The sequence below is a fragment of the Colletotrichum phormii genome, assembly GCF_030913505.1.
Source record: "Colletotrichum phormii strain CBS 102054 chromosome Unknown BDP81scaffold_21, whole genome shotgun sequence".
Lineage (NCBI taxonomy): Eukaryota > Fungi > Ascomycota > Sordariomycetes > Glomerellales > Glomerellaceae > Colletotrichum > Colletotrichum phormii.
In genome coordinates this window covers 447,897-474,030 of record NW_026851463.1, presented here as the reverse complement: position 1 = coordinate 474,030, position 26,134 = coordinate 447,897, and the positions used below count along the sequence as shown (strand labels likewise).

The window sequence follows — 26,134 nt, the reverse complement described above, 5'->3', positions numbered from 1 at the left end:
CCGAGCAGCCACTGTGCTCGGCAGAAGAAGCCGAAATGATGACTGAGTAAGAATCAGACTGTCCCTCTCCTCCACGGCGACAGATGCCAGCCTAGTGAATACTTCCCGCGTCGCCAGAGACCTCAAACCTTACAGATAGGTAGCCGGGTTCTCGGTCGCTTTCACAGGCAACGCTGGAGGAAATTCAGACCTTCTACCTGCATTGGCCCGTTGGCGTAAAGTTGAGGGTCCAGGAACAGCCCGAGATCTTCGAGAGCATCTTCGCCTTCCCAATTCGTCCGCATAAGACTGAAGTATTGATCTTCCATTGCCTCAGGCCTGGCTTGTTGAAGAGCATCATGAAGTAGAGTCACTGGCGGGCTGGTTTCTGGGTTGTTGAATGGACCAAGACCCGTGATGGAACTGGGTAGTGTGTTCGTCGGTGCAGGTTCGGTGCTGTCGCCGTTGAGTCTCTTGGCAATTGATTCGTCAAGGTATTGCAGAAAGAGATCGAGCACATTATTGTTGATGCGCCAGTATTTCTGAATTTCTTTGAGACCAAGAAGACACATCTGGGCTCTATGTTCGGCAAGTCGGCGACTGATGCCGTCGGCAGACTTGATGTCGATCGCATGTATACAGAAAGCCGCAAACAGGCTAGTAAGTCTGCAAGAGTCAGTCACGGCATTGGATTATACGTAACGATTGGGTTCTCACAGGTGCATTTGGCCATATTGCAAGGTCTTTTGCGCGAGCATGTCTTCGGCGATGCGACTTATGCGACAGGCAGCGGCAAGAGCTGCGCTCTTGTCTTCCTGGTCTCTATTGCGCAGCCATCCGTTCCGATGCACAAGGATGCGTAGATGACTGAGATAGACTCATATTAGCCAGCGCCATGTAAGAGGTAGTCATGTTCAGCACAGCGCTCAAAAGACTCGACTCAACTTACTTGTAGGCAAGGTGGATTAAGCAGGTCAAGACCGAAGACTGCCCATCGTCAGGTCCTCTCCGCATCTCCTCCGGTAGATTTTGCTTCCAATCCTCGAGCTGCTGCTTCAATTCACGAACTTCTGTCGGTGCTGGAGGACCTCGACCAGGCGCAAAATGGGTGTCCATGATTCTCCCGACTGTAGATCGGTTAGCCTAGAGAATTATTATTTGGCATGCAGAAATGAGACTCACGAAGGCGAGCAATGTCAATCATCTTAATAGCATAGTGGATGTGCTCCGACTTCGGTGCACCGAAGCCAGTTGCTTGCTGTTCGTCAGCATCATCCTCCAGATCAGCAGGAGTCAGTGGCTCGATGTCACAATCCTCATCGCGGATTCGACAAGGTAGCCCAAGTGACACAGCTGCTTGACGTTCGCGGACCTATTGCATGTGAGCCAGCCGCAAGGTAAGTAGATAATTACACGGGGAATATTGAATAGAAACTTCATGATCATCTGGGACTTACGTAGATTGACCACCAGACTCTTCTTCTCATCCGAGCGAAATGGGGATCTTTCGTGATGAATCGAGTTCTGAATACATGTTAAGTTGAGTTCTTGAACAAAATAACAGCACTCATAATGACTTACGAGCGATGGAGACCATGTGTTTGGGCGAGGGTTAGAACGGCTCCCAGCCAATACCTCACGTCTCTCCAGTCCGTCGGCCCCCCTCTCCAGAAGCTGCATAGAAACAGCGATTGTATCAGAGTGAACTCATCTTTCTCCCAATTGGCATGAAATAAAACCCGCGCGCGAGAGTATGTCAGAATTTTAGCCTCGGACCGGTCTTTGAAGCCCATGCCAAGAATTGTTGCCTCGTCGCAATACGTTGAACCGATGAAAAGCATTGCTTGCAACAAGAGTGGCGAAATATCCATCGTCACGAGCCGCCTCGCGATATCTGTGCGGTCAAGAATGGGAAAGCAAGGGTGAAACCAAGCGAAGTAAGCATGCAAAGCTGGTAGACAGCTCTGCATGTCAGGGAAGGTGAGCGCTCCCTCATCCCGAAGGTATCGCTCCGTCGCAGAGCTCATAGTAATACTCACACTGGCAGGCGAAGTAGCCAGGTCATGAGATTGTGGCGTCTGCGGTACTGGAAAGGTGAGACGACCCTTCAATACCCCATCCCTTGTCGCAGCCTCATTTCCGGGTCCCGATGCTCCAGGAACAAGCGTGATGAAGTTTGACTCTCCGAAGAATCGGCTGCCGCCCGTAGTCCCTGAGGAGGAATGACACGAAGCAGGCGTCTCAGCGTGGAAAGGAGTCTGTGATACCTCAGAGGAGCCGCCGAGTCCATGCGATGGAGACACGGTACTCATAGAAGCGAGCGTCGCGGCGACATCAGCGGTGAGCGCGGACGACGCGGCCGGGGCAGCGGGCTCCGGGGTCGCCGATGCGGCCTCTTCCGTCTGCTTCTGCCTTTTGGATTTCCGTAGATACCTGAGCCGACGAGATTAGTACTTGCCGACTCGGAGCCATCGGTGTGGGGAAAATCGGGCGAGACTCACCGGCCTCTTCGCGACGGAATGACTTCACAAGTCGCCTGTGCTGTCTCGCAGTTCGAACAAGGGTGGCGCTCGGTGACATTGCAGCGGATTCGTCGCGAGTTGCACTCCCTACACGCGTGCTTCGCGCGCGGTTTTTTCAGGCCCTCCGTCGGCATTGTAGGCACAGATTTTTGACATGCCGCAGCAAGGACAATGAGCTGAACCTGAGAAGTCTTTCAGGGCGTAGTTCGAATATCAGAAATCAAGGCGCGCATTGGTGGTGCTCTGGGCCTGTGACGGGAACAACATGGATAATATCTTTGCGCAACCAGCTTCTCCGTACAGTGTCGGTTGAAAAGCACTGTCCTCCTCATTACTAACGCTTTGATGTTTCGGCTTCTCGTTCCGTGGACTTCCTCACCGAGTCTCACCGAGCAGGCTTCCTTCACCTCATCCTCACTTGTTGATCAAGCTCACCGTCAAGCGTAGTATCGCCGCTGAAAGCAGATGAGACGGCAAGTTATTGTAAGTAGTATGGTATATTGACACTATTCACGTAATATCAAGTGTGAGTTTTGCAAAGAAGTTCCTTGGTAGAACCAGGGAACTAAAAGTTATGGTAAGAGGGACGCATGCAAGCAGAGCACGACCCCCTTCGGGGTCGTGGGTGAGGATTACAATTTATGAGGCTCTGCTCTAATAGCTGCGAGGAAGTTGCAATACCTTCTCGCTAATGTAAGAGAGGATCATCTCGCGAGATACAGGCGCAATTCTTGGCACGAAGATTTCACGCAGGTACCTCTCCACGTCGTACTCTGCCGCATAGCCCATACCTCCGTGTGTAAGCACCGCCCGTTCGCATGCCGTAAATGCCGCTTCCGCGGCTACGTACTTTGCGCTATTCGCCGCAACTCCAACCTGATCTTGACGAATCGACGAGTCCTCCTTGCTGGCATCATACAACTTTGCGGCGTGGTAAGTAGCCAGCTTCGCTGCTTCTAACTTCATGTATGCGTCCGCCAACGGATGCGCAATGGCTTGGTTTTGGCCGATTGGTCTCTGGAATACAACGCGATCCCGCGCGTACTCTGAGGCCTTTGCTAGCGCTGCGTAGCCCAGACCCAGAGCCTCGCCAGCGAGAAGACATCGTTCGGCGTTCATTCCGTGGAGGATGATCTTGAAGCCCTGGCCCTCTTGGCCTATGAGTGAGCTCGCGGGGATGTGGTAGTTGTCAAAGAATACTTCGTTGGCGTCGACGGCTCGGCCGCCCATCTTCTTGATCTTGCGCATGTCTAGGCCGGGTTGTGACTTGTCAATATCGATGCAGAAGAGCGATAGGCCCTCGCTCGGCTTCTTGCAGTCCTCGTACGCCTTCGTTCGTGCGAGAAGAATCATCTTAGATGCTACTTGTGCGCATGTAATCCAGATCTTCTGACCAGTGACAACATAAGATCCATCGGTCTGTTTCTTTGCTGTCGTCGCGAGGCGCAGAGTATCGAGGCCAGAATTGGGTTCTGTGACACCAAAACACGTACGCCACTCCCCAGAGATGATCTTGGGGATCGTGCTCTCCAGCTGCTCCTGAGTTCCAAACTTGGCCAGCGGTTGTGTCGCGTAGACGTTGGCGTGAATAGACTGCGCTCCAGCCATGCCGGCGCCCGATTCAGTGATGGTCTGCATCATCATCGTCGCTTCGGAGATGCCCAAGCCGGAGCCGCCGAGTGACTCTGGCAGAGCGATACCAAGCCATCCATCCTTTGCGAGGGCAGCGTGGAACTCTTTCGGGTCTTGCTCGTTCTGATCGTGTTCTTGCCAGTAGGTGTTGGGGAACTCCGCGCAGACTTGACTGACCGTTTCTCGAACAGTCAATTGATTTTCGGTGAATCCGGTTGTTTCCATGATCTTTCTCGATGATGATGTCGAAAATCCTGCGGTCATCGTTGCCCGGCGAAGACACCCAGCGGTCTTGGTGGCTGGCCGCGCGATGCGCCATAGGTTCCGCGGCAAAGAGGCCGACATGATGTGAATATGTTGATGGGTGTAGATTGGCTGTGAGACCGCTGAACTCTCTGTGGACAACAACAGCACGTTAGGTCTGCGCTTAAGCCATTAATATCTTCTCAAATTTTCCCGTATCTTCTCGTCAAGACCTTTTCACATATCTCGAAACATGCAGGCAACTCAAGGTCAGGTTGTCTCCGGCAAATAGACCCGAAGCCCGGCTACTGTCTTCCAGGTTAGCTAACAAATGACGACACTAAGGGGAGTGATCGGCGCTTGGGCTGGGGGATTCATAAAGCCGACTTGAATTGGAGAAGCCGATGCTGCATTTACAAGCGCTATGCTTACACTACCCCACCGCGTGCTTGTACGTCCTTCAGAACTGAAGCCGAGGCCAGGATGAAGTGAGTGATGAACGTGTCTGTGCCGACGTATGGAAGTGCTAAAAGCTGTTGAGCTGCATAACACATTAAGATTTAATCTTCGAGATTGAAGCCAAGATCCTATTACCAGCAATCTCGCTAGTTTATCAGAACCTCTACTCGCCGAATTCCAAATTCCTCTCGTGCTCCCTCGTCCACCATGTCGACAACCCGGGCTGCTTTCTCGGTAGTAGCCTCCAGATTCGCGAACAGCACTGCCTCATCAACTTTCTTCACAACACCAAGGCATACTAGCTCAAGATATCTCAATAACGTCGCTTCACTGACGTCCTCCACACGCATTAGACTGCAGCATCGTACTATAGCAACCTCCTCAACTTCTAAACCGAAGAGAGACCCACTGCCATTGGAGGGGATTACCGTCGTCGGCCTTGAACATGCTATCGCCGCGCCATTCTGCACCCGTCAGCTGGCGGACATGGGTGCTCGAGTCATCAAAATCGAGCGGCCTGGAGTTGGCGATTTCGCCAGGGCCTACGACACTCGCGTCAATGGAATGGCCTCGCACTTTGTCTGGGCGAATCGCTCAAAAGAGAGTCTAGCCTTAGACCTCAAGAAACCCAAAGACTTTGAGGTACTGAAGAGACTCCTTGCCAAGTCAGACGTCTTGGTCCAGAACTTGGCACCTGGCGCCACGGAAAGGCTAGGCCTTGGATACAACACCCTGAAAGATACCCATCCATCTCTGATTGTCTGTGATATCTCAGGATACGGTTCAGATGGGCCCTACAGAGACAAGAAAGCGTACGACCTTCTCGTGCAGAGCGAAGCAGGCTTTCTCTCCATCACGGGGAACGGTGCGGACCCAGCGAAAGCAGGAATCTCGATTGCTGACATCTCTGCCGGCATGTATGCCTATTCCAACATCCTCGCCGCAATAATCAAGCGCGGCAAAACGGGCAAAGGCTCCCGGATAGATATTTCAATGCTCGAAAGCATGGTCGAGTGGATGAACTTCCCGCTCTACTATACTTACGATGGAGCTCCCGGTCTCGCTCGGTCTGGAGCAGCTCATGCTTCCATATACCCCTACGGACCCTTCGAGACGGGAGGCGGTGGATCTGTCATGCTCGGTGTGCAGAATGAGAGAGAGTGGGAAAACCTTTGCAAAATCGCTCTTGACGATGAAGCGTTGGCAAAAGATCTGCGTTTCGTGAGCAACACGCTTCGTGTAAAGAACCGAGATGAGTTGAAGGAAATCATCTCCAAACGGTTTGCAAAGCTCTCGGCTGAGGAGGTTCTCCAAAAGCTAGATTCCGCATCTATTGCCAACGCGAATGTCAATGACATGCAGGGTGTATGGGAGCACCTACAGCTGCGAGCTAGAGATAGATGGGCTGATGTCGAGACACCAAACGGCAGAATTCCTGCTCTCATCCCACCTGGCTTTGCTTCGGTGGAAGTGTCAAGAATGGATAGAGTGCCTGAGCTGGGCGAGCATAACAAGGCCATTTTTAAAGAGCTCGGAGTTGAGTCATGATTGGCCTGATGAATTGCTGCGAGTACATGTATCATTAACTTTACCTTCATACATATAACAATACCTCAATGTTAGACATTGACCAAACACTACTAATATTACTGAGTATCATTTCTTGCAAACATCATAGCTTGAGTTCGGAAGCCATTTCTTGACACGTTGGAATATCGAGACCCTATTAACCCGCCTTCTTACCTACTTCCGGTGCCAAGTTGACTGGTTTCCCATTGCGGCCATCCGACTGGGATGATGAATTGCCGTCCACAACACTGCGATGTGCCGGGCAATGAGCACGCTACTGGACCTATAGCGTCCATCTTAATTCCATCGCGCAGAAGTCCCATCGGCCTCTCAACCTTTCGAGATGGTTACTTGAATGGCTGCCCTGCTCTTCCCCGCACATCAACCCCATGGGGTGATGACGAAGTATCCGTCCATCGGATAAGCTTTGTGGGGGTGGTCTAGCGTCTCTGGCCGCCATCAAATGTGTGAATGAGAAACAACTTGGGGTCTTTAGAGACAAAAAAGTCCCAGTAAACTGTTGGCAACGTTGCTTCTTGGATCGCGTCGTCCGTTGATCAATCTCGTTTGAGTAGCTGAATCTACTCTCCTGTCAGCACCTTGAACACCCTCTTTGACCCAACAATTCCCAGCAGCCTCACATTTATCTCAATTTTTCACTGAAAGCGCAAGATGTTTTCGAAGTCTAAAGAAGGCGAGGGGTCCGGTGAACATGATCCGGAGAAGCATGATGCCTTCGAGGATAGCAATCCCGAAGATAGCCATGTGGAGAACATTCGTCAATCCCAAGTCCACTATGAAATAGATCCTGCCTTGAGTAAACGCCTAGACCGCAAGTTCGACATCCACATTATCCCTTGGCTTTTCGGAATTTGGTATGATGCCGTCTCGGACTTGGACCCGATGTGCCGGTGTGAGAAACTGACTGTTTTATCTAGGCTTTTTGCTTTTATCGACAGGAGCAATATTGGGAACGCCAAGATTGACGGCCTCTTGGAAGACCTCGACATGGTTACCGGCACGAAGTTCAATGTTGCACTGTTGGTTTTCTACATCCCTTACACATCCTAGTCGATGTTCCAAGTAATTGGATCGTGAAAAAGATCCGAGCCGGCGTCTATCTACCAACTCTCATCACCTGTTGGGGCATCGTAAGCACGTTTCTTGGTTTCACGAAATCTTTCGCAGGCCTTGTGGTCTATCGACTGCTCCTTGGACTCTTCGAGGGCGGTCTACTTGGAGGTATCGTTGTGTATCTAGCCATGTTCTACCGTCGACATCAGATGCTGTATCGCATCGGCTTGTTCTATTGCGCAGCCCCCTTATCCGGCGCTTTTGGAGGTCTGCTAGCCACGGGATTGGCAACGATACGACGCGGCGGCTACAACAGGTGGCCTTGGATTTTCTTTGGTACGTTTCACTCCGAAACGCCTCTTAGATACGAATCAGCAGATGCCTGACTTTCGACAGTTGAGGGCGCAATTACGACAGTCTTCGGCGTGACCTGCTTCTTCTTCATGCCAAGCACCCCAGCTGATGCGAAGTTCCTTACAACGGATGAACGTACACAAGCAATGAGAAGGTTAAGAGAAGATTAGCATGGGGCTACGGATGTCGAAGATGTCAACGATGAGCACTTTAGCTGGCACTGGGTGAAAATGGCGGTGCTCGCGCCGCAGACATGTTTCTGCACTTTAGCATGGATATTTCTTCTCATCCCACTTTACGTACGTTTGAGTATTGTCCTACAGTTATTGTGTCTTCAGAAGTATTGCACTGATTAACTTCTCTTACCCAATGGACAGAGCTTCTCGCTATTTCTGCCGTCGATCATCCAGGGCCTCGGATATCGCAACACCACTCAGATCCAGCTTCTCACCGTCCCACCCAATATCGCCGCTTTTCTTGTCGTGCTAGCCACGTCTGCACTTTCTGACAAGATCAAGGCACGAGGTCCGATTATGGCCGTTGGGAGTATGGTAGCTTTGTGCGGATATACCATGATTCTTGCCTCGAAATCAAGCAATGTTCGCTACGGGGGTACGTTCCTCATTGCGACAGGAGTTTTCCCTGGAAGTGCGATGATCATGGTATGTTACCAAGAAGCTCGAGGACTATGTGAAAACAGCTGGGGAGACTGCTGACCAGGTCAGGGATGACTATCCAACAATTTGGCGCCTCACTACGTCCGCGCCACTGGAGTTGGGTTGTTGATTGGCTTGGCAAACACCTCTGCCTTTCCAGCTACATTCATCTATTTGCAGAAAGACGCGTAAGTCATAAGCAACGAGACCTCATCGCATGAACACGAACTGACGTATCCCATACTAGTCCGGATTATGTTCTGGGTCACTCAGTCTGCGTAGATTCCTTAGTCCTCTGCTGTGTTAAGATGTGTCTGCAGATGCTCTATTGTCGATGGGAAAATTCGAAGCGCGAGCGAGGAGATCGAGATGAACGACTGCGAGGGAACAAGGTTCACCTTCTTGGACATCGACACCCTGCTTATCGGTATACCTTGTGAGATGAAAATTGCTAGTGTTGACCTCGGTTACGATGGGTGTCCGAAGTGTCGTACAGCTGCTCACTGCCATCTTATGGAAGGACCAGAAATATTGAAGCCCCAAACTCCAGGTCACTACATGGACACGGACTTTCGTCTTTCTGGCCTGTGGTGATTGCAGATTTTCGCGCGTCTCCGTTCAAATTTAATCGGGTCGATATAAGAATAACATCGGCGTTTAACAAGTAACTATCAGTAAAGACATGAGTTGTTTGTCTCTAATCGACTACTCCCGCGCAAGCAACCCGGCCACTATTTGCGGGAAGCTTTCCATTATAGATCCCTTCTCTGCTTTCCACCCAAGCTTCGCCATTCTAGACGCCTCAATACGCATGTTGATGCCGTACATGATGGCAATGTGCGTAGCCCAAGTGTCGGGCGGCGGCGGCGGAGCATCAGGGTCGTAGTCGCTACCAGCAATGCTGGCCCTCGCTGCCTCAGCCACGCTGACTGAATTGATCTCAGTGCCCTCAATGATCTTTTGATCCTTGAGAACAGGGGCAAGATGCTTCATGAACTCTCCGAACGAGATATCCTCGCCCGTGCCAAAGTAGTAAGCCTCTGGTCCCCAGATGGAGAAGGGTTCAGAGTCAGAGGCGCCGTCAAGAGCCTTTCCGACGAGGATCAAATACATTTTTGCGAGATCCGAGACGTGAATCCAAGCGTGGGTGTTTTCTCCCTCGGCGATCTGCCAGCCTGACTTGAAAGCACGGGCAGTGAGCAGGAGGGCAGGCGTCGTGATCGGGGTCGGGTGCTCAATAGAGGGACTCATGCCACCAACGAGACCAGGCGATACGATGGCCACATTAACCTGTGTAGCTGCATCACGCACGATCTTATCGGTGACCGCATGCGTGTGGGCTTCGCCCTTGAAAGCGCAAATATCCCCAATGTCGGCGATATCGTCCCATCGTCGAGCGTCCTTGGAGCCAGCGGGCTCGTCCCAGAGAAGAGAAGCTCCCGAAGTGTGAATGTAGTAAGGCTTGGTGCCACTGGATGCCCCGCGCGCTTTCAGGCCGGTAAGAATTGCATTGATTCCCTCGTCGTGTGTGATATCCGGTGCCGTGTTGATGACGATGTCGGCCACCTGACTGCACTTTTCAAGAATCTCAAAGTCTCCGGCGTCACCAATGACAGTCTCAATCTGCGGGTAGACCTTGGTCAGGCGTGCGGCCTTGGCCTCGTCTCGGACCAAGACTTTCACTCTTGCGTTCGCATGCTTGTGGACAAGCTGGTCCAACACAGCACCACCAATATGGCCAGTACCGCCGACACTGCAGATACCAATTGAGCCACACTGATCACTCCGAAAACTGCATGTAGTTAGGATGGGAGTCACTCACAAGAAGATACTAGCCATGGTGGTAATTACTAACAACGTCTTGACCTATGGAGTTGGAAACAGTGTTGAGGTTCATGTCAAAACACCACGAGATTTTATTCCCACGGAGCAACGGGTAGCCCCTCATTGATAATGATAATCTCTCTACTATTGCGTACCATGAGACTCCGCTAGTGGACATGGTGTGGAGCGACATGCATCGACAGGTCACAAAATATTGAATTGGTGGTCACATTCGGTTGTCTCTGCCACGTTGACGTGAAGAGTACCGAAAATGGAATGCTCCTGTCTTGGCTGGTAACTTAAAGAATCTGCATTGATTACTCTTCTTATCGATCTTCGGTTCTTTTGAAGTTGGATGGACATGGTATTTCTTTCAACCTTCGAGTCTGACCAGGTCCTGTAAGGTCCATGTCAACTACTACAGATGCTACGTTGCAATCGCCGAATCCTGACAAGAAGCAGTGACAATGTACGACGTCATTGCCCTTGAGAGTCTTCAGCCAAATCGTGCTGTTCCTCTGGGTTCTAGAGATCATTGACATCATTCGGCATTGATGACTGGACAGTCTTTCACTTGTAGGATCCGGGAATATGGACAGCCTGGCCCCAAATGATTGTCGAGGGCCATATGCATCCATCTTTCTCCACCTAAACACCAATCATGTCCAGAGTGAGGTCGACATGGGTCTCATTTGATACAGGCCTTTCAAACACTAGTAGGAAGAGGGGGAAAAGGTGGATTCAACCAGTGCAGCCACGCTGAAGTACATGGGTTGTATCTATTCAGAGCCTGTCTTCACAGAAAGTAGCCCATTGACGCAGTTCGCCTATGACAGCAAGTTGCTTGTCTAAAAAGTCGGGACCGACCATCGTTCCGGGCTGTTCAGGCTCATGGATGGCTCGGATGATTCGATCAATTAGCAAGGGCTGACATTGCTATTGGCGCCCGCTGCATCCATGTACTGGGAGGTTGCCCATACACATAGCGCATCGCAAGACTTCGCATTCTCAAAGTAGTTATGGGTACTACGTAGGGCTGATACCCTTCCCTCAATGAACTAATTTGGGCGGATTGAGATACTCATTACAAGTATTTTAGTATCCATACGGAGTACCTTAGGAGAGAAGATGCTCAAGGAAAATGGAGAGCGCATCAAGCCATGAAGGCAGCACACCTACTGGTAGGCAAAGTTTCAACTTCAAATGTGGTTCTGTTGGATCATATTTGGATTACCGTATCGAATCTTGTAGTACAATCTATCCATGTCAAGTAAGAACTTTGACTTACTCTCCCAACCTAACTGGGTCCATTAAGAAAGCAGAGTAGGGTGCTCTGCGAGATTAGACCAGAACTCCATTTCAAAGTCCCAAAGCTCGTGATTGGAATAAGGTTCCCACACTTCAAGAGGGGCATCATTTGTCGTCTGAGCTTCTTCCGCAGATGACCTCAAAGCGAGCAAAGAGTCAAGCATTGTCTGTATTGTCCCAGTTTCTCGGGTGAATAACGCAAAATTCGGTTCGCCGGCCTGGATCCAAGCTCCGGTTCTAGTCTCGGCGACCAAAACACTGAGGTGTTGGTATCTCTATCACAGGGAAGTTGGTTCGAACCGTAGGGTCCTGGGGGTGACGAAGTATCAATATCTCTGTATTGATTGATTCTGCGTAAGGAGTAGAAGGAAGATTCCAACCGGAGGTTGGGTGGACCGTCGAGGTGTAATTGTACCTTCTCGAGGTGGCCCCTGCTCTACCCTTACTCACGGTCGAATTGGGCTTCCAATCCGACAGAGGTCTTGGATCATCTTGGATCTTGAGTGCAGAAACACGTCCGACTCCGCATTAGCCTTCAACAACGCCAGCGAGATGACCCCGGCAGCGGGGAGTCCGTATTGCGCAACTTTCCAAATCAGACACGTGCCCGAGTTGACCAGCTGGTCGCGCAGTGGAATAACCTCAACCACGATCGAAAGCATTTCTATCGCAACCTTCAGCAGCTCGTCATTAGGCTCGGAGATAGGTTGTTGTGAAACGAGCCCCAAAAGGAACAAGTTATGCAGATAATCTAGCCTGATATGGGCCAAGAAGTCTCGTTCGAAGGGACTTTGTTGACAATCTCGGAGACTCGAATTGAGCCTGAAATGACTCGGCAAATCTTGCCATAGCGCTTCAACCTTGTGACGAAAGTCACTAGTACGATCAGTGTCACCAACTCAACCATAACCTAACTCTAGGGCGGAATGCAAACCTGATATTTCTTGTGACATTTGTCATATTCTTTCTTCTCAGAAGTTGAAGCACCTCTTGCTTAAGAAATGAGAAGCGGGCTACGCAACGCGCATCGGTGTTGTAGTTGATGGGCTCTGATTGTGCAATCCGTACGTCGCCGGCCTCTTCTTCAATCCACCCATCGTGTACCTTTGGTATTTGGAAATGACAGTAGTCCTTCACTATTATTGGAGGTCGTCCAAGAAATACAGCTAAGCCCTTGTCGGCAGTGTAGATTCGAGAAAAGCAAGCCTTTCGCAGCTCAATGACGAAAGGTGGGACATTCGGATTGCACCTCTCGATCTTCTCATGGTAACCCAACGCGAAGAGAAAACTTGCAAGATCCCCAATTCGTCTCCATGAATGGTAACCTTAGTGTGAGCAATATCAGCAGCATTCTACGAGAGTCTAATTGAGGGGCTGTAAACCACTTACTCTGATCTCCGTCCAGATGAGAATGCACGATGAAGTTTTCATACTGGAGGATCAACTGCAGATCATTTAAACAATCGAGGGACAGACTTGTTTCTAAGCAGTAGTCACCGATGTAAGTTAGTGCCTGCATCAGTCTTCGCCGTTGTTCACTTGTTGTATACAGTGGCGGGAAGTAGGAGGTGTCGTAAGCTGCCCTGGCTGCAGCGACGAAGAAGATAACCAACGTCTCCCACCTCAAGTTTGATCCACCCATCTGAGCTAGGAACTCCTGTTTGGTTAGTTCAGAACTCAAGGCGATAGGTCGTAGTGTGTTGGTCAATAGAGCTGCCACGTAGCCAGCACTTGTGATTCCGGAGCCGCAGCCATCGCCCTCCCTAGAATTATTGCTCGTCGGAGTAAGCACCTTCCTCCAATTTTCCATAGAGTATAAGCACTCAATGACAACAGGCCCAGCCAAAGGCAAGTTCACACCTCTTCCGAGCCAAGAACACACAAGAGGCGTGACTCTGGAGATGTCCATCTTCTCTAGACGCGATAGTGCATGCATCGCCTTGTCCATGACAACCTGGTTGCCTACTAGATCGATTGGCGACGCCAAGCTAGACTGCTGAGTCAAGTCTGCATCGGAGGCAGCACCATGCCCGTCACCGGAGAAGACATGGCTGAAGATCGTAGAGTGGCTCGAGACTCCGAGGAATCCGGGGTTGGGGTATCAATATGGTTGTGTCGAAGCGATCGGTGTCCCGGCGATCGGTGTTAGGGTATCGGCTGGAGACTGAGGTGCCGATGAGGGCGTCGTGGCAATAGTCTCCGTCGGCCCAACTGATATGGGACTTATGAGGGATAGACTAAGTGCGGGTCAGGCACGGCCATCAGGACTCTGTATTGGTTACTGAAGCCTTACTCAGTTTCATCGACTTGCGCTTTTGTTGCTCTTCTCCGAAAGGGCCGAGATCTGTAAACGCAGTGGCTCCGCTGCCCGCGGCCAGTGCACCGTGTGCAGACAGGTCTTTCGTGGCCACGTACCAACTTCGAACGCCGACAGGGCTCACAGGCGGCAAGTCTTACGTTCATCGTGCTTTTCGGTCCGATATGTGCGCAAAATAAACAGAGATACAGAAGTTGCTTGTTGCTAACTGTGCAATGGTTTTGGCGTGCGATACTCGGAGTGAAGTTTGTCAGCGAACCTGGTCTCTTTTTGACTACGACAACACTCGTGTTGGCAATTGAGTTTGGAACTCCGAGCCCCACATCACTCCGATATCATGCCGTAGTACCATTCTTGTCTTGTTCCCCCCACCGTCTTGGACTCCTAGGGCGCCCTTGACAGGAACGTTTTCGATAAGGAGCAGTAGAGTGCGCGGATTAGTCCATAGACGGCGAGGAAAGGCGCGAATGTCATTTTAGCTATCCACAAGTGAGACATCAACTGGTGCCAATCCTTGCTGAGAATTGGGCTGTGAATCCGTTGAAGCTAGGTTTACTCCTATCTCTATCTGCCCCTCTCTCCGATGACATGAGTCAAACGCCACTGGAATGGTTTCCATGCAGATTGACAACGTAAATGTACGGAAGGCCGTTGTATAAGTGATTGCTTTAGCCGTCTTGACGTCTACAAAACCTTAGCTCACAGCATCATCGAATACCATTGTGACTCGGTTTCAGTATCCTTATATGATAAACATGGGCGAATACATCAGCTCCAACCATGCCTCCATCCCAGACGCTATTACCGATCCCGTGTTGAAGCCGGCTCGGCGCACGGTCCCGACCAGCAAATGGGGCGTCGCAGCTCAATGTACCACCGAAGACTTCAAGACCAGAACAGACAAGCATAAACCCCTAGCCAAGGACTGGAGTCGTGAGTATTTCCGCCTAGTCCGACATCTTGGACAGTAATACGGTAGAACTAACCAACCTCGCCATACTTACCAGAACATATGACCAGGGAATCGACAACGAGAACAGGATCCTCGCTGAAGGCAGCTTTTAAGCACCTACAGAACCCGGATGTCATCTCTCTCGGCGGCGGCATTCCCCTCAGCGAGTTCCTCCCCTTCGAGACCCTCTCATTTACGCCGTCATTCGTGCCGAGCAGCTCAAAGTCTAATTCTACAACAAAATCCTCCTCTGTTGACGATGCACGCTTTCGATCAAGCAAAACAGACCTTGCGGATGGTCGAAGCGTGTTCGACATCTCTGTAGCGCTGAACTACGGTCAAGGTAGTGGGTCTCCCCAACTCCTGCGATGGATCATTGAACACACCGAGATGGTTCACAACCCCCCTTATGCTGATTGGGGATGCGCCATGACGATTGGCAATACCTCAGCATTAGATATGGCTCTCCGCATGCTCGCAAAGTCTGGAGACTATGTGCTGTCAGAGAAGTTCACATACTCGACGGCAGTCGAAACTGCGAAGCCGATGGGTGTCAAGTTCCTTCGTGTTGACATGGACGGAGAAGGCTTGTTGCCAGAGAGCCTACTCCAAGTCTTGGAGACATGGAACCCAGCGGAACACGACAACGCAACGAAGCCATTCCTATTGTATCTCGTTCCAACAGGCCACAACCCTACCGGCGCGACCCAAAGTCTCCAGCGTCGTAGGAACATCTACCGCGTGGCACAGAAGCACGATTTGATTATCTTGGAAGACGATCCCTACTACTGGCTTCAAATGGACCCCTACAGCCCATCCATAGATCTCGAAGGATCTTCTACGACCCCTCAATCGCCAGCAGAATTACTCAAGACAATCGTTCCAACATACCTCGGCCTCGATATAGACGGGCGTGTCATGCGCATAGATTCCTTCAGCAAGGTCGTCAGCCCTGGATCTCGAATTGGCTGAATCACCGCTCCCCAGAAAGTCGTCGAGCAATACAAAACTCATGCAGATGTATCGACGCAGGGACCCAGTGGATTCAGCCAACTCGCATTCTTCAAGCTCTTGGATGAGTTCTGGGGGCACGCCAGATTACTTGAGTGGTTGCTGCACATTCGCAGAGAGAGTATACTGAGCGTCGGGACTTTATGGTACGAGCTTGCGAACGGCACTTACCCCGAGAAATCGTCACATGGGAGCCTGCACGAGCGGGCATGTTTGTGAGTAACTCTTTCTTTGTCTGCATGGTGGGCTGCTGGAACGTTCATCTACTAACAATTTTAGCAATGGCTGGGCGTGGACTGGCAAAAGCACCCCGACGCCTCGAAGAAGTCTCCGAGTGAAATAGAAGAGGAGATATGGCAAGAAGCACTGGCCCAAGGCGCGCTCATTGCTAGGGGCAGTTGGTTCAACGCTAATAAGCACATCCCATTGAACGAAGTTTTCTACAGGACCACGTTCGCTGCCGCACCTCTGGACCAAATTGAGGAGGCGGTGAAGCGATTTGGTATGGCATTGAAGAAAGGGTTCCAGCTGCAATGAGACGGTTTGTTTTTTAGGATTACGCTCAAGCATGTTTAGTGTCGGAACAGCAAGGCTGATAAGGAGCAATGGGCAGGTATCGTGGGCTGGCTGACGCCTGCCCTGGGCGAAGTGGGACAACCGGCTTAGTCATCACGGCCGGTTAAGGTGGGGCAACCATCCAGGCCGTCCCCACCTACTTCGATCGGCCCCTGCCCACAATGTAAATAGGAACAACAACAGCAATTATCACGGACATCGACGTGATTGTTGCCGAAGATACACCTCATGAGGAAATGTATCACGCCTGTGATACCAACAGTTAGAAAGGTTAGAAGAATTTGGGAAAGCATGAAACTAAACATAGAGAAGCGCACTTGGCAAATTGCATTTGGAAGTGTGCATCGAAGTTCGATCCAGTCTCCTTGAAATTTCTTGGAAATTTTTGAATTCGGGACCGCCAGGTAAGATTGACCGATGAGAATGATTGCGGCGCAGTGTGTCCGGTGGGAATGGCCTCAAAAGTAAATTGGCCTCAGTGGAGACCCTATTGGAGGTTGGATTGAGCCAATCATGTCTGGTATTGTGTTGACAGGGGGTTGCGGCTTGCAACTGCTTTACCACTCATGCGATACTTGATAAGCCTCCCAGCTGGATGCGAAACTGGATTTGGTTGATATTTGCACTCACGGTCTCTCGGAAGTATTTCTTCATGCGCCATATTCAAATAATCACTTTCCTATTTTATATTACTGAGGCAAACTGGAACTCTCTTCCACCACACACATCGAAAGACCGGAGTTAACAGATTGTTTGAGAGTCGCGGCCTCCCTCATGGCTCAGACAGACGAAGAACGAGTCCGTCTGGACCATGCCACGAACTTAGTGTGCCTTATAGACTTGCCCCTGGAATGCCTTCAGCTTATCTTCGAACATATTGTTGAGTACGAAGCGCAGAGCGACTCAAATTTGAGGGATGCAGCCCGCCTCCTTCTTGTCTCAAGTGAGTATCTTCATATTTCAAACACCGATTTGACGACTTGCAAGCTTTCAGTATCTGCTCAGTAGGGCTAATTTAGCATCAGAGCTGTTTGAGATCGAAGTCATGAGAGCGATATACACTACCAAACTTCTTCACAAGATGAAGCACAATGCAGAAGTCGGCATTCTCGCTCAGCGAGGCCACTCGCACATGACATCACGCCGTTGTCGTGCGCAGCACCGGGGTAATGCGAGTTCATTCTTGGCAAAGTACCTCATGATCCAGTCACATCGTCACTTGCCCTGGAACACAAGCTTAGCCACGGTGATCAACGCCATCACAGATCGGACAATGTCGGTTGATGGCTTCGATCTTGACGGCGGGGAGCGATACAGACGTGTCCACCGTCTCTGCCAGCACGCTGTCCACCTTCCAGATCCAGTCAAAAGCTACGGAATTTGGAATCTCTTCGGTAACCATTTTCAGAGGCTGCTGTTTCCTTTGGATTCCGTCATCACAGATGAGCCATTCAAAGATTTAGTATTTCTGGCAAAAGTCTACTTACAATCAGAAGACTCCGAACGATTTGTGCTATCACAAATCCTGAGAAATGGCCCCAAATCGCTGTCATATATCGGAACGGCCACGTCGCGGGCTGGGCAACACGATGTTCCTTCACTAATGGGATCGGTCATGGAAGCTGCGATCAGAAGCCGCAGTTCGAATCTTGCTTTCCTTCTGATTAATTATGATATCAACATCTCGCGCGCAAAGATCACGAAGACGGTCCAAGGAAAGAAGATGGAGGACGTCAGGTTCTACGATGTTCACTTCTGGAGGCTAGCCGTGGCTTTTGACGACATGGAGACCCTAAGCGCACTTTTGGATGCCGCAGACCGAAGAATACCATCCAAGGCTCTGGGCAAAATTCTTCTGGAGACTATGTGTGTACCACGCCCAGAATTACTTCAATTGCTAGTGGATAATCAAATGCCTCCGGACAAGGAAGCGGCGACCCTAAGCACTTACTACAAGATTCACAGGAGGAATGACAGGTTGAAACAGGTCATAGACATGTGCCTCGAGGAGGCCATCGACCATGGCCATCCTGGGGTGTTCAACGTGCTCGCACGCACACCTCACTCTCTTGCAGCTGACTTTTACCGATAGCTGGAAAAGAAAATGGGGGTTCGATCCTTCGGTTCAGTCGACATCAGATGACTGTCGTCCCGCCAGGTCAGTCGTCGAGCACGCTGCTAGTCGCGGAGATGAGGAAACTATCCGCAACTTGCTTTCCAAAGGAGTCGGCCCCTACGGACTTAGGAACAACGTAAAACCTCACTACTGGTTGAACCCATACCACCGTCTCAGTCACCTCCGTGGTCTCATGCCGATGATCGCAGCCGCTAAGAGCCGGCATGTCGGCGCCGTACTTGCTCTAGTTAGGGGGCACTTCAAGTGCAACGACGTCAGGTGGCTCTTGATCATCGGAACAGTCCTGGAAAGCAGAGACAAGCAGCAACTCCACAGTCAACGAATCAACTCGAAACAATCAACTACGTCGGAGATTGATGCAGACGACGGGGAACTGCGGGTCCAGCGTGACAGAGATGTCAAATTCTGGCAGGAGTTGATCGACGCAGGGGTTCTGGATCTGCAACATTTTGATAAAGGATGCCAATGTTCCGAAACACCAATGGCAATGGCGGCAACTCATCCCACTCGCATCGCAATCGAGGCTGCCAGAAAGTTCGTCTGCGAGGAACTCGTTGTCCCTTTGGATGCCGATTACCGCGGATATGGCGACCAGTCATACATTGGACAGTACGCCCGGCAAGTTACTGCGAAGTCAAGGCCAGAGACAGGCACTCTCTTCGCTCTAGCAGCAAATTAGTAGGAAGACTTAGCAAGGAATAGGGGTTGAAAATGCATGCCATGATGATAGCATACATGCAGCCAGCTGGAGACAGTTAAGTTCTTCTATTTGTTCTTTACTTCCTTATTGTATCGTAATTGTCATGTCCTTGAGCAATTAGAATACCAAATCATAACGTTAATTCGTTCTATTGTGTTACCTAAGAGTATCGCTGAGTTGCTGGACAACCTAATGCAGCGAAATACAGGCGCCATGTGCCTAGCAGCTTCTATGCCTTAAATTACTTGAGGCGAAGAAGACTAGATGAGCTGTATCCATGACTATCGCTGGGACTGCCTCACTCGTCCAATCGCGACCTTTAAACTTGATCAGAAGTTGTTACTTGAATGGGGAGGCTGTTTGAGCTTGAGACTCGATCAATTTTCATTATACATGGAGTCGGCAAAGCTAGAATGGCCACCACCCCCTTTTCTTTTTTCATAAACGTCATATCCACGAAGTCCACGCCGCCCAATCCTACGCGAATTTGAAACCTCATCGACGACCACTTCTTCAAATGAGGTGGGTAACATCCGAGGCGTAGCGCTTGTTGGCCTTCTTTGCTGCGACACCACACTGTCCGGCGATGGCAGCTGTCTTGCCGTTGACGGCACATTGGCCGTTGGCGTTGCAAGCACCAGCTCCCTTTCCATCGGTGCAAGCCAAGCCAGAGAACTCAGCTTGGGACTTGCCCTTGCCCTTGGCAGCATTGGCGTTGCCGGCGTTGGCGTTGTTGCCCGCATTGGCATTGTTTCCTGCGTTGGCATTATTCTTTGCGTTTGCGTTCTTCTTCGCGGCATTGGCGTTCTTCTTCTTGGCGGCAGCGGCGTTGGCGGCGTTCGCCTTGGCAGCGGCAGCGCCATTGTTCTTCTTGGCAGCAGCTCCAGCAGCCCTCTTCTTCTTCGCTCGGGCCTCGAGGTGGGCGGCGTCGTTTGCGACAAAGTCCTCAGCACGGACTTCGATGGGAAGGGCGACATCGTTTCCTTGGACTGCGGGGGCTAGAGATACATGTTAGTACACCAGACTAACTCGAATGGAACCTTGGAAAGGGAACACTTACCAGAAATGACGTTGCCAGCAAAGAGGCCGATGGCGAAGAAAGCGGCAGTTGAGAACTTCATGTTGACTGAAGTTTATATAAATACTTCGTGAGAGTGAGTAGTATTATTCGTGTAGGTGACACCAGGTCTTAGTGAATGATAGCTCAATTAAAAAGAGCCGCGCACAGCACGGAATGAACGTAATAGTAAGAAGTAGAACGGAGATAGCCAGACAGACGCGCAAGTAAGAAGAGAAAAATCCTGGTGGAAACAGAGATCCTCTTCATGTTCTTAAGTTTGTCCAGCTGCAGCACTCGCTGGTATGCCACCACCACATGCTCAATGCTTACATACAGACTTTGCTGTCACACCCTGAAACTCCGGATGGCGGCGTCACCTGAGCACCAGTGCACCACTACGTTGAGCAACAACTCCAGATGAGTTTCTTTGACTCGAGATGACAGCCATGAGCCTCATCCTGCAACAAGACCTGTTCAGATGCCTGATCATCCCGTCACATCAGCAGCTCAAACGAGGCTTATTGTGCCGCAGACCAGGGTAGCCCCGGCTCTTCGGCACACCTCAAAGTCGGTTAGGTCGGGCTCCCCTTCGCCAATCCTGTCGCAAAAACCGTCCGCATCGCCGTTTCAAGCTTTAAAGTTCATGCAACTCGGGCTACAATTGGACCGCACATGGGACCAGATTTTTCCCACAGTGTCGTTGCCTAGGGCCGCTGGAGGGCCTCGAGACCAGATTCAAGCTTGTTCTGCCAAACGCGAACCCCCGCACTTCTGGGTTTCGCCGTGCATGATTTTGAAAGAGGCCCGGTCTCTCTTGACAAGAGCCAATTGTTGGGATAACGTGGGAACCCTACTTTAAGTTTGCTGCCTTCCCGTATTAGAAATGACGCTTGTTTTGGGGTGACCTCTGACCTCTTGGTGGTCAGGGATTCCGGAAGCGAGGCCTTCTTCAAACGCGCGATGTTCTAGGAGCAGACTCTTGTATTCGCCAAGAGCAGAACAGAAAAATGGGCTCCCCCAGAATTGTGCATTATTCTCCGGTTGATGGCAGGCCTGGGGCTGTCTCTGGCACCTTGCTCAGAGGGATCGGGGCCGCCGGCCACCGACTTTGTGGCGATCTTCAGCCATTTGTCACGGACTGACTCGAATGATGTTCGGATTTCTTGGGCGAATAAAAATAATCATAAACGGCCACCTCAATGGTTGAATCATTGACCTCGCTGAATTCTATTTCCGCGGCGTAGTCCTCGGGTTCCCCCAGATATGGCCCTCTCGCCCAAAGTTAATCGTCCAAACCTGTCTTAAGGACGTGTCATTAACGCCCTCATTCCAGCTCAAGTTGACTTGCGCCAACTTTGGGATGATTCTGGGTGAGATTCAGGAGCTGAGGCCGCACAGCCACAGCCCTCCAATACCACCTGATCTTACTCTGTCGCGCTATTGCTGTTACAGAGTGCAGACTGCGAGATCGTCGCTCTCGGTAGAGGATGTGACTATCCTTGTTAGACCCCAGCTCCTGAACCTGTGCCTGTATCAGGTCCGCAGCAAGTTTTGCCGTGGATAGGACCATGTTTCCACATCCTAGTCATGATCAGGAGAATTATTCTAGGCCACAGAAATGCTCAGTTCTCCAATCGTCGAGTTGATTCACAATTTCAGATGAGGTAAAATTTCTTGGCAAAGCAATTTTAGCAATTTTAGCCTGATGAGTTCTTAGACTTCGCTCTCTTGGCGTCAGGAATAGACTGAATATTCGCCAAACTCAACTCGACCCACCGGCCCAGGTGATGCACCTTGGCACCTTAGATTTGCACAAGCAGAAGCAATTCGCCTCAGCCAACCCCAGTGTCGTTCACCTTGGCGTTGCAGGAAGATCAATTACAGACAACTCAGTCACGTGCAGCAACGACCTTCTGAATCGCATCGTGATATCGAATTTCATGGTCGCCAGGTACGTGTAGCTTTCTGCCAAGCCCAACCGTTGACAAGCCTTTCAAGTTATGCGAGAGACGGTGCACTTTGTCTACCTGTTTAAATGTGCATCGACTCTATCCCGACACTACAGGTACTTTTATACAAGCAATTTGTCCAAGCGCGCTTCTTATGACCTTGCTGTGTCATCTTAACCTATCGGAAGACATTTGTACCTCGCCGCTTACTTTGCACGTTCTTGGGTCAACTTCAAGTAAACAGTAGTCGCAACGGGTTTCCCTGCTTTCGTACAATTGAGCTGGCTGTTTTCGCCATTACCCGCAAAATGCGTCACTTTTTCAAGCAAAGTCACCAAACGTGTTAGTTGAATGGTGATAGCTTCTGTTCCGGTTAACCGATGCCAGATCTGGTACCCGGAGGCCAAGCTCGCCCTCCGATGTGATTGTGAACCCTTTGGGCCTAGACGACGGGTAAAATGTCGAGGCAAAATGTTTGCCGCTGCAAGAGCGGGACGGCTTGCAGATCTTTACTATCGATATTTATTCCAGAGATTGCAGTGCCGCTGTACCCCAGATTTCATCGGCCGACACACCAAAAGGTCAGATTCAGCCTGAGTTCCATCTCCCGGTGCCAAGGTCCCAAGTGCTTAGTGTACCAAACTTGGAAGGCAACTGCCGCGTAACGCCGAACTTGTCACGCGGACAGTCCTGTAATCATCCAATCATGTCGACATCTTCTCCAACAACCGCGATGTAGTCATTGGGTGTAGGAAGTATCGATGTGGTTGCTGTCAGATACGTTTAGCCTCATTTCGTTCAGGTCTTCCTGTCTAGTAAGATGATTATGGTATTATAGTTCACACTATAAAAGCGGCATAAATCCGTTAGCCAACAATAGAACTCCCTTGAACAGTCAGAACATAACAGACCACAGCGATCAACCACTTACGCAGCTGCTACAATGGTTTCTTTCTCCAGAGCACTCGTCACTTTGGCGACGATTATTGGGGTCATTGCCAGTCCTACCGGAGAACTGATCGAGAAGCGCCAATCCACTCCAAGCTCGACTGGATACCACAACGGATACTACTACTCGTGGTGGACTGACGGAGGGTCTCAAGTCACTTATACCAACGGTGCTGGCGGCTCGTACAGCGTCAATTGGGGAGGTGGCGGCGGAAATTTCGTTGGAGGCAAGGGCTGGAACCCGGGAGGTTCCAAGTAAGTCCATGTCCATTTGCACAACGAACATACGTCTCTAATCAGTTGACCTTTTTCAGAACCATCAACTACTCTGGCACATACAGTCCGAACGGAAACAGCGTAAGTGAACACGACATAAGATGGAGAATTGAAAATGTGTATCTCATAGATGACCTCTTTTCCAGTACCTGGCTGTTTACGGCTGGACTCAGAACCCTCTGATTGAGTACTACATCGTCGAGAACTATGGCACCTACAACCCAGCTTCCGCTGCTACGAAGAAGGGTTCCGTCACTAGTGACGGCGGTACTTATGACATCTACGTCAGCACCCGCGTCAACCAGCCCAGCATCGAGGGCACTAAGACATTCCAACAGTATTGGTCCATCGTAAGTCGCATGCGTTGGAAGTTCCTTGAACTACTTGTCGTGGTGGAAAAGCCCAGACTAATGATACATCCAACATAGCGAACCTCAAAGCGTACCGGTGGTACTGTTACAACTGGCAACCACTTTGCCGCCTGGGCGTCAGTCGGACTCAACCTCGGAACCCACAACTACATGATCGTGGCCACCGAAGGATACTTCAGCAGTGGATCGGCTAGCATTACCGTCAACACTCCTGCTTGATGGTGGGGAAGTGTCATCTGAAAGGCACAAACCTCACCCGATTTCCGGTGGGACCAAGGTAGGGCAATACATGTATCTTTCATGAATGATCAAAGATGGAGCTGCCGCTCACCAGTTTCTTTCTACTGTACATATCACTCAATTCTTTTGAACACATTCGACACTTAGTTATGCACATACATGTACTTAGTCTTGAAAAAATACAATAGAAGCTTTACTCCACTTTGTCTCTCAGGCCGACAGTGTCATTTTGCATTGTCCATTGACTACTGTAAGAAAACTCGTGTGTGTATTCAGCAGCAAAACACTACAAAGACAAAGGGAACTATCTACAATGAAAACAAGTGTGTTGAATGTCGTTGAACAAGAGGAACCCGTAGAATGTAATGAAGGAACAGTTGGAACACGTAACAGTGGTCCGTTTCCAAATCTCGAAGGTTGCGTGGACACCAAACTTCAAAGATCCCGAAGTAGGCATTCAAGGTGACCCGTTGATAGCCTCCTCCTCGGCCTTCTTCTCCGCAATCGCTGCGGCCTCCTCAGGAGCAATGTTGACAAAGGCCTCGGTAGTGTCAACATTCTCGGCCTGAGAGATTGCATCTGCGCGAGCGCGGCCATACCACCGGCCAATTTGACCTCGCTTCTCCAACTCCAAGCCCCGAGCTGCGGCGCAGACGGGAGGCTCGATGAGCACCCCTGTTTGGGGAAAGGGCTCGAGGGGACCCCAAACATTGCCATCATCGTCAGAGCCAACTCCCTTCGTCAGGAACTCCATCTGGGAGAAGTCATACGACACTGGCGGAACGCCAGGCACATTCTGCTCTCCGGGTACCCAAACGCTAACGGGCTGCACGTATGTTCCGGCAGTGATTCCGTTCTTGGTCACGCGGGTCTTGGCTACCCCGTCGATCTCTGCTGTGACACGGTACTCTCGAGTGTACCTGAAGAGGATGTTGTTGCGGTATTCGAACTTGTTCTGGGCATTACGGCCACCGCGAAGTTCCATGGACGCAATGATGCGGTCGGTAGTTGCGCCTGTGCAGGGATCAACGTCCATCGCGTACAAAGAAATTGTGGCACGGTTGTTGGAGACGAAGCCGATGAACTGTGAGGTCATTGGTCAGCACGTTTACTCAAGCCTTCAGGTCAGGCTGAAAACACTTACTCGAGACTCTGCAATTTCAGTGTTGGGGTTGGGGTTGTCGATGCCTAGCAGACCTAGTTCCATTCTCACGTAGACAACGTCGCCAAGCGTGTTGATCTGTACGTTCTGCGCCACAATGCTGAATGCAATAACCTCAGCACCTCGACGGAATCCGGAAAAGGTGATGAAATCGCCGGCCTGGAACGGAGCCATGACAACTGGGTCAGGTGCAGTACTTCGAAGAGTCAGCACTTCAGAACTTCAAGACTATGTTGTATAGACACTGAACTTACAAGGTGCCCGGCCCGACAAAAGGTCGGTTGCTCAGAGGGCAAAGAGGATCAGTCTCATTGCGCGGAATGCACATTGGAAAGCCTGAGAAAGAAGTGATACTAGGACTCTGATCATCCGCAGTCATCAACGGCGCGCCGGTATAGCCCTTTGAGAAAACAGCGTTCGGGTCTGAAATCCTCACAGTAGGGCCGTTCTGGATCTTGAGGCTTCCATCAGCAAAGTCTACAGACTCAACAAAGCCACTGCTCAATCCCTCGAAGAACTCGTACAGCTGGACTTGAGCAACGCGGGGCTCTCCATTGATACTGTTTCCGATAACCCAACTTCCCTCCTACATACCACCCCACCGGCACCCACTGTTAGTGCCGTGCTGGGTCCGCCACCTCAACACTAACACTACCAAATACAACCCCCACAACCGGAACCCTCGCCCGCGATGGCCTCATAGCCAGCCGCGGGCCCCTCGTAGGCCCCTAGCGGTCTCTCAGCCTCTATGTATTATCCCTTGTAGACTCCTCCTTCCCCTATCTCCTTACCCTTACGACCGAGGGGCCTTACGC

The 26,134-nt window shown here is 50.8% G+C and overlaps 11 protein-coding genes across 11 annotated transcripts; 5 read left to right on the top strand and 6 right to left on the bottom strand.

The window, feature by feature from the left end:
- Positions 1 to 924: 924 nt before the first annotated feature.
- On the bottom strand, positions 925 to 2,635 carry BDP81DRAFT_328340 (fungal-specific transcription factor domain-containing protein; the record flags this gene model as incomplete). Its single annotated transcript, XM_060585208.1, has 5 exons — positions 925 to 1,106; positions 1,162 to 1,351; positions 1,437 to 1,503; positions 1,561 to 2,412; positions 2,481 to 2,635. The coding sequence occupies 5 exons, from the start codon at positions 2,633 to 2,635 to the stop codon at positions 925 to 927; spliced, it is 1,446 nt and encodes a 481-aa protein (XP_060441164.1).
- A 443-nt stretch (positions 2,636 to 3,078) lies between these two features.
- Positions 3,079 to 4,676, bottom strand: BDP81DRAFT_436292 (acyl-CoA dehydrogenase domain-containing protein). The gene has a single exon (XM_060591118.1). The coding sequence runs from the start codon at positions 4,476 to 4,478 to the stop codon at positions 3,156 to 3,158; it is 1,323 nt and encodes a 440-aa protein (XP_060441163.1). The 5' UTR covers positions 4,479 to 4,676; the 3' UTR covers positions 3,079 to 3,155.
- Positions 4,677 to 5,042: 366 nt separating this feature from the next.
- Positions 5,043 to 6,472, top strand: BDP81DRAFT_499657 (CoA-transferase family III; the record flags this gene model as incomplete). The annotated part of the gene is made up of 2 exons (XM_060595493.1): positions 5,043 to 5,069; positions 5,235 to 6,472. 2 exons carry the CDS (start codon positions 5,043 to 5,045, stop codon positions 6,381 to 6,383), a joined length of 1,176 nt encoding a protein of 391 aa, XP_060441162.1. The 3' UTR covers positions 6,384 to 6,472.
- A 604-nt stretch (positions 6,473 to 7,076) lies between these two features.
- On the top strand, positions 7,077 to 8,928 carry BDP81DRAFT_464132 (major facilitator superfamily domain-containing protein; the record flags this gene model as incomplete). Its single annotated transcript, XM_060594116.1, has 8 exons — positions 7,077 to 7,279; positions 7,343 to 7,444; positions 7,489 to 7,814; positions 7,875 to 7,967; positions 8,025 to 8,131; positions 8,210 to 8,480; positions 8,607 to 8,676; positions 8,736 to 8,928. The coding sequence occupies 8 exons, from the start codon at positions 7,077 to 7,079 to the stop codon at positions 8,926 to 8,928; spliced, it is 1,365 nt and encodes a 454-aa protein (XP_060441161.1).
- Positions 8,929 to 9,193: 265 nt separating this feature from the next.
- On the bottom strand, positions 9,194 to 10,327 carry BDP81DRAFT_397937 (uncharacterized protein; the record flags this gene model as incomplete). Its single annotated transcript, XM_060588390.1, has 2 exons — positions 9,194 to 10,241; positions 10,311 to 10,327. The coding sequence occupies 2 exons, from the start codon at positions 10,325 to 10,327 to the stop codon at positions 9,194 to 9,196; spliced, it is 1,065 nt and encodes a 354-aa protein (XP_060441160.1).
- A 1,295-nt stretch (positions 10,328 to 11,622) lies between these two features.
- BDP81DRAFT_474529 (uncharacterized protein) lies at positions 11,623 to 13,852 on the bottom strand (the record flags this gene model as incomplete). The annotated part of the gene is made up of 4 exons (XM_060594692.1): positions 13,010 to 13,852; positions 12,555 to 12,945; positions 12,071 to 12,496; positions 11,623 to 11,878 (listed from the first exon to the last, which is right to left on the bottom strand). The coding sequence occupies exons 1-4, from the start codon at positions 13,566 to 13,568 to the stop codon at positions 11,623 to 11,625; spliced, it is 1,632 nt and encodes a 543-aa protein (XP_060441159.1). The 5' UTR covers positions 13,569 to 13,852.
- Positions 13,853 to 14,692: 840 nt separating this feature from the next.
- On the top strand, positions 14,693 to 16,437 carry BDP81DRAFT_464130 (pyridoxal phosphate-dependent transferase; the record flags this gene model as incomplete). The annotated part of the gene is made up of 5 exons (XM_060594115.1): positions 14,693 to 14,870; positions 14,945 to 15,834; positions 15,877 to 16,021; positions 16,054 to 16,115; positions 16,180 to 16,437. 5 exons carry the CDS (start codon positions 14,693 to 14,695, stop codon positions 16,435 to 16,437), a joined length of 1,533 nt encoding a protein of 510 aa, XP_060441158.1.
- Positions 16,438 to 17,029: 592 nt separating this feature from the next.
- Positions 17,030 to 18,602, top strand: BDP81DRAFT_99756 (uncharacterized protein). Its single transcript, XM_060596563.1, has 2 exons — positions 17,030 to 17,419; positions 17,502 to 18,602. Exons 1-2 carry the CDS (start codon positions 17,251 to 17,253, stop codon positions 18,566 to 18,568), a joined length of 1,236 nt encoding a protein of 411 aa, XP_060441157.1. The 5' UTR covers positions 17,030 to 17,250; the 3' UTR covers positions 18,569 to 18,602.
- A 1,224-nt stretch (positions 18,603 to 19,826) lies between these two features.
- BDP81DRAFT_453081 (uncharacterized protein) lies at positions 19,827 to 20,434 on the bottom strand (the record flags this gene model as incomplete). Its single annotated transcript, XM_060592798.1, has 2 exons — positions 19,827 to 20,311; positions 20,374 to 20,434. 2 exons carry the CDS (start codon positions 20,432 to 20,434, stop codon positions 19,827 to 19,829), a joined length of 546 nt encoding a protein of 181 aa, XP_060441156.1.
- A 2,779-nt stretch (positions 20,435 to 23,213) lies between these two features.
- On the top strand, positions 23,214 to 24,357 carry BDP81DRAFT_356344 (xylanase). Its single transcript, XM_060586310.1, has 4 exons — positions 23,214 to 23,525; positions 23,585 to 23,627; positions 23,693 to 23,896; positions 23,975 to 24,357. Exons 1-4 carry the CDS (start codon positions 23,266 to 23,268, stop codon positions 24,134 to 24,136), a joined length of 669 nt encoding a protein of 222 aa, XP_060441155.1. The 5' UTR covers positions 23,214 to 23,265; the 3' UTR covers positions 24,137 to 24,357.
- A 22-nt stretch (positions 24,358 to 24,379) lies between these two features.
- On the bottom strand, positions 24,380 to 26,020 carry BDP81DRAFT_499612 (uncharacterized protein; the record flags this gene model as incomplete). Its single annotated transcript, XM_060595492.1, has 5 exons — positions 24,380 to 25,241; positions 25,302 to 25,515; positions 25,574 to 25,680; positions 25,756 to 25,905; positions 25,970 to 26,020. The coding sequence occupies 5 exons, from the start codon at positions 26,018 to 26,020 to the stop codon at positions 24,615 to 24,617; spliced, it is 1,149 nt and encodes a 382-aa protein (XP_060441154.1). The 3' UTR covers positions 24,380 to 24,614.
- Between the last annotated feature and the right edge of the window lie 114 nt (positions 26,021 to 26,134).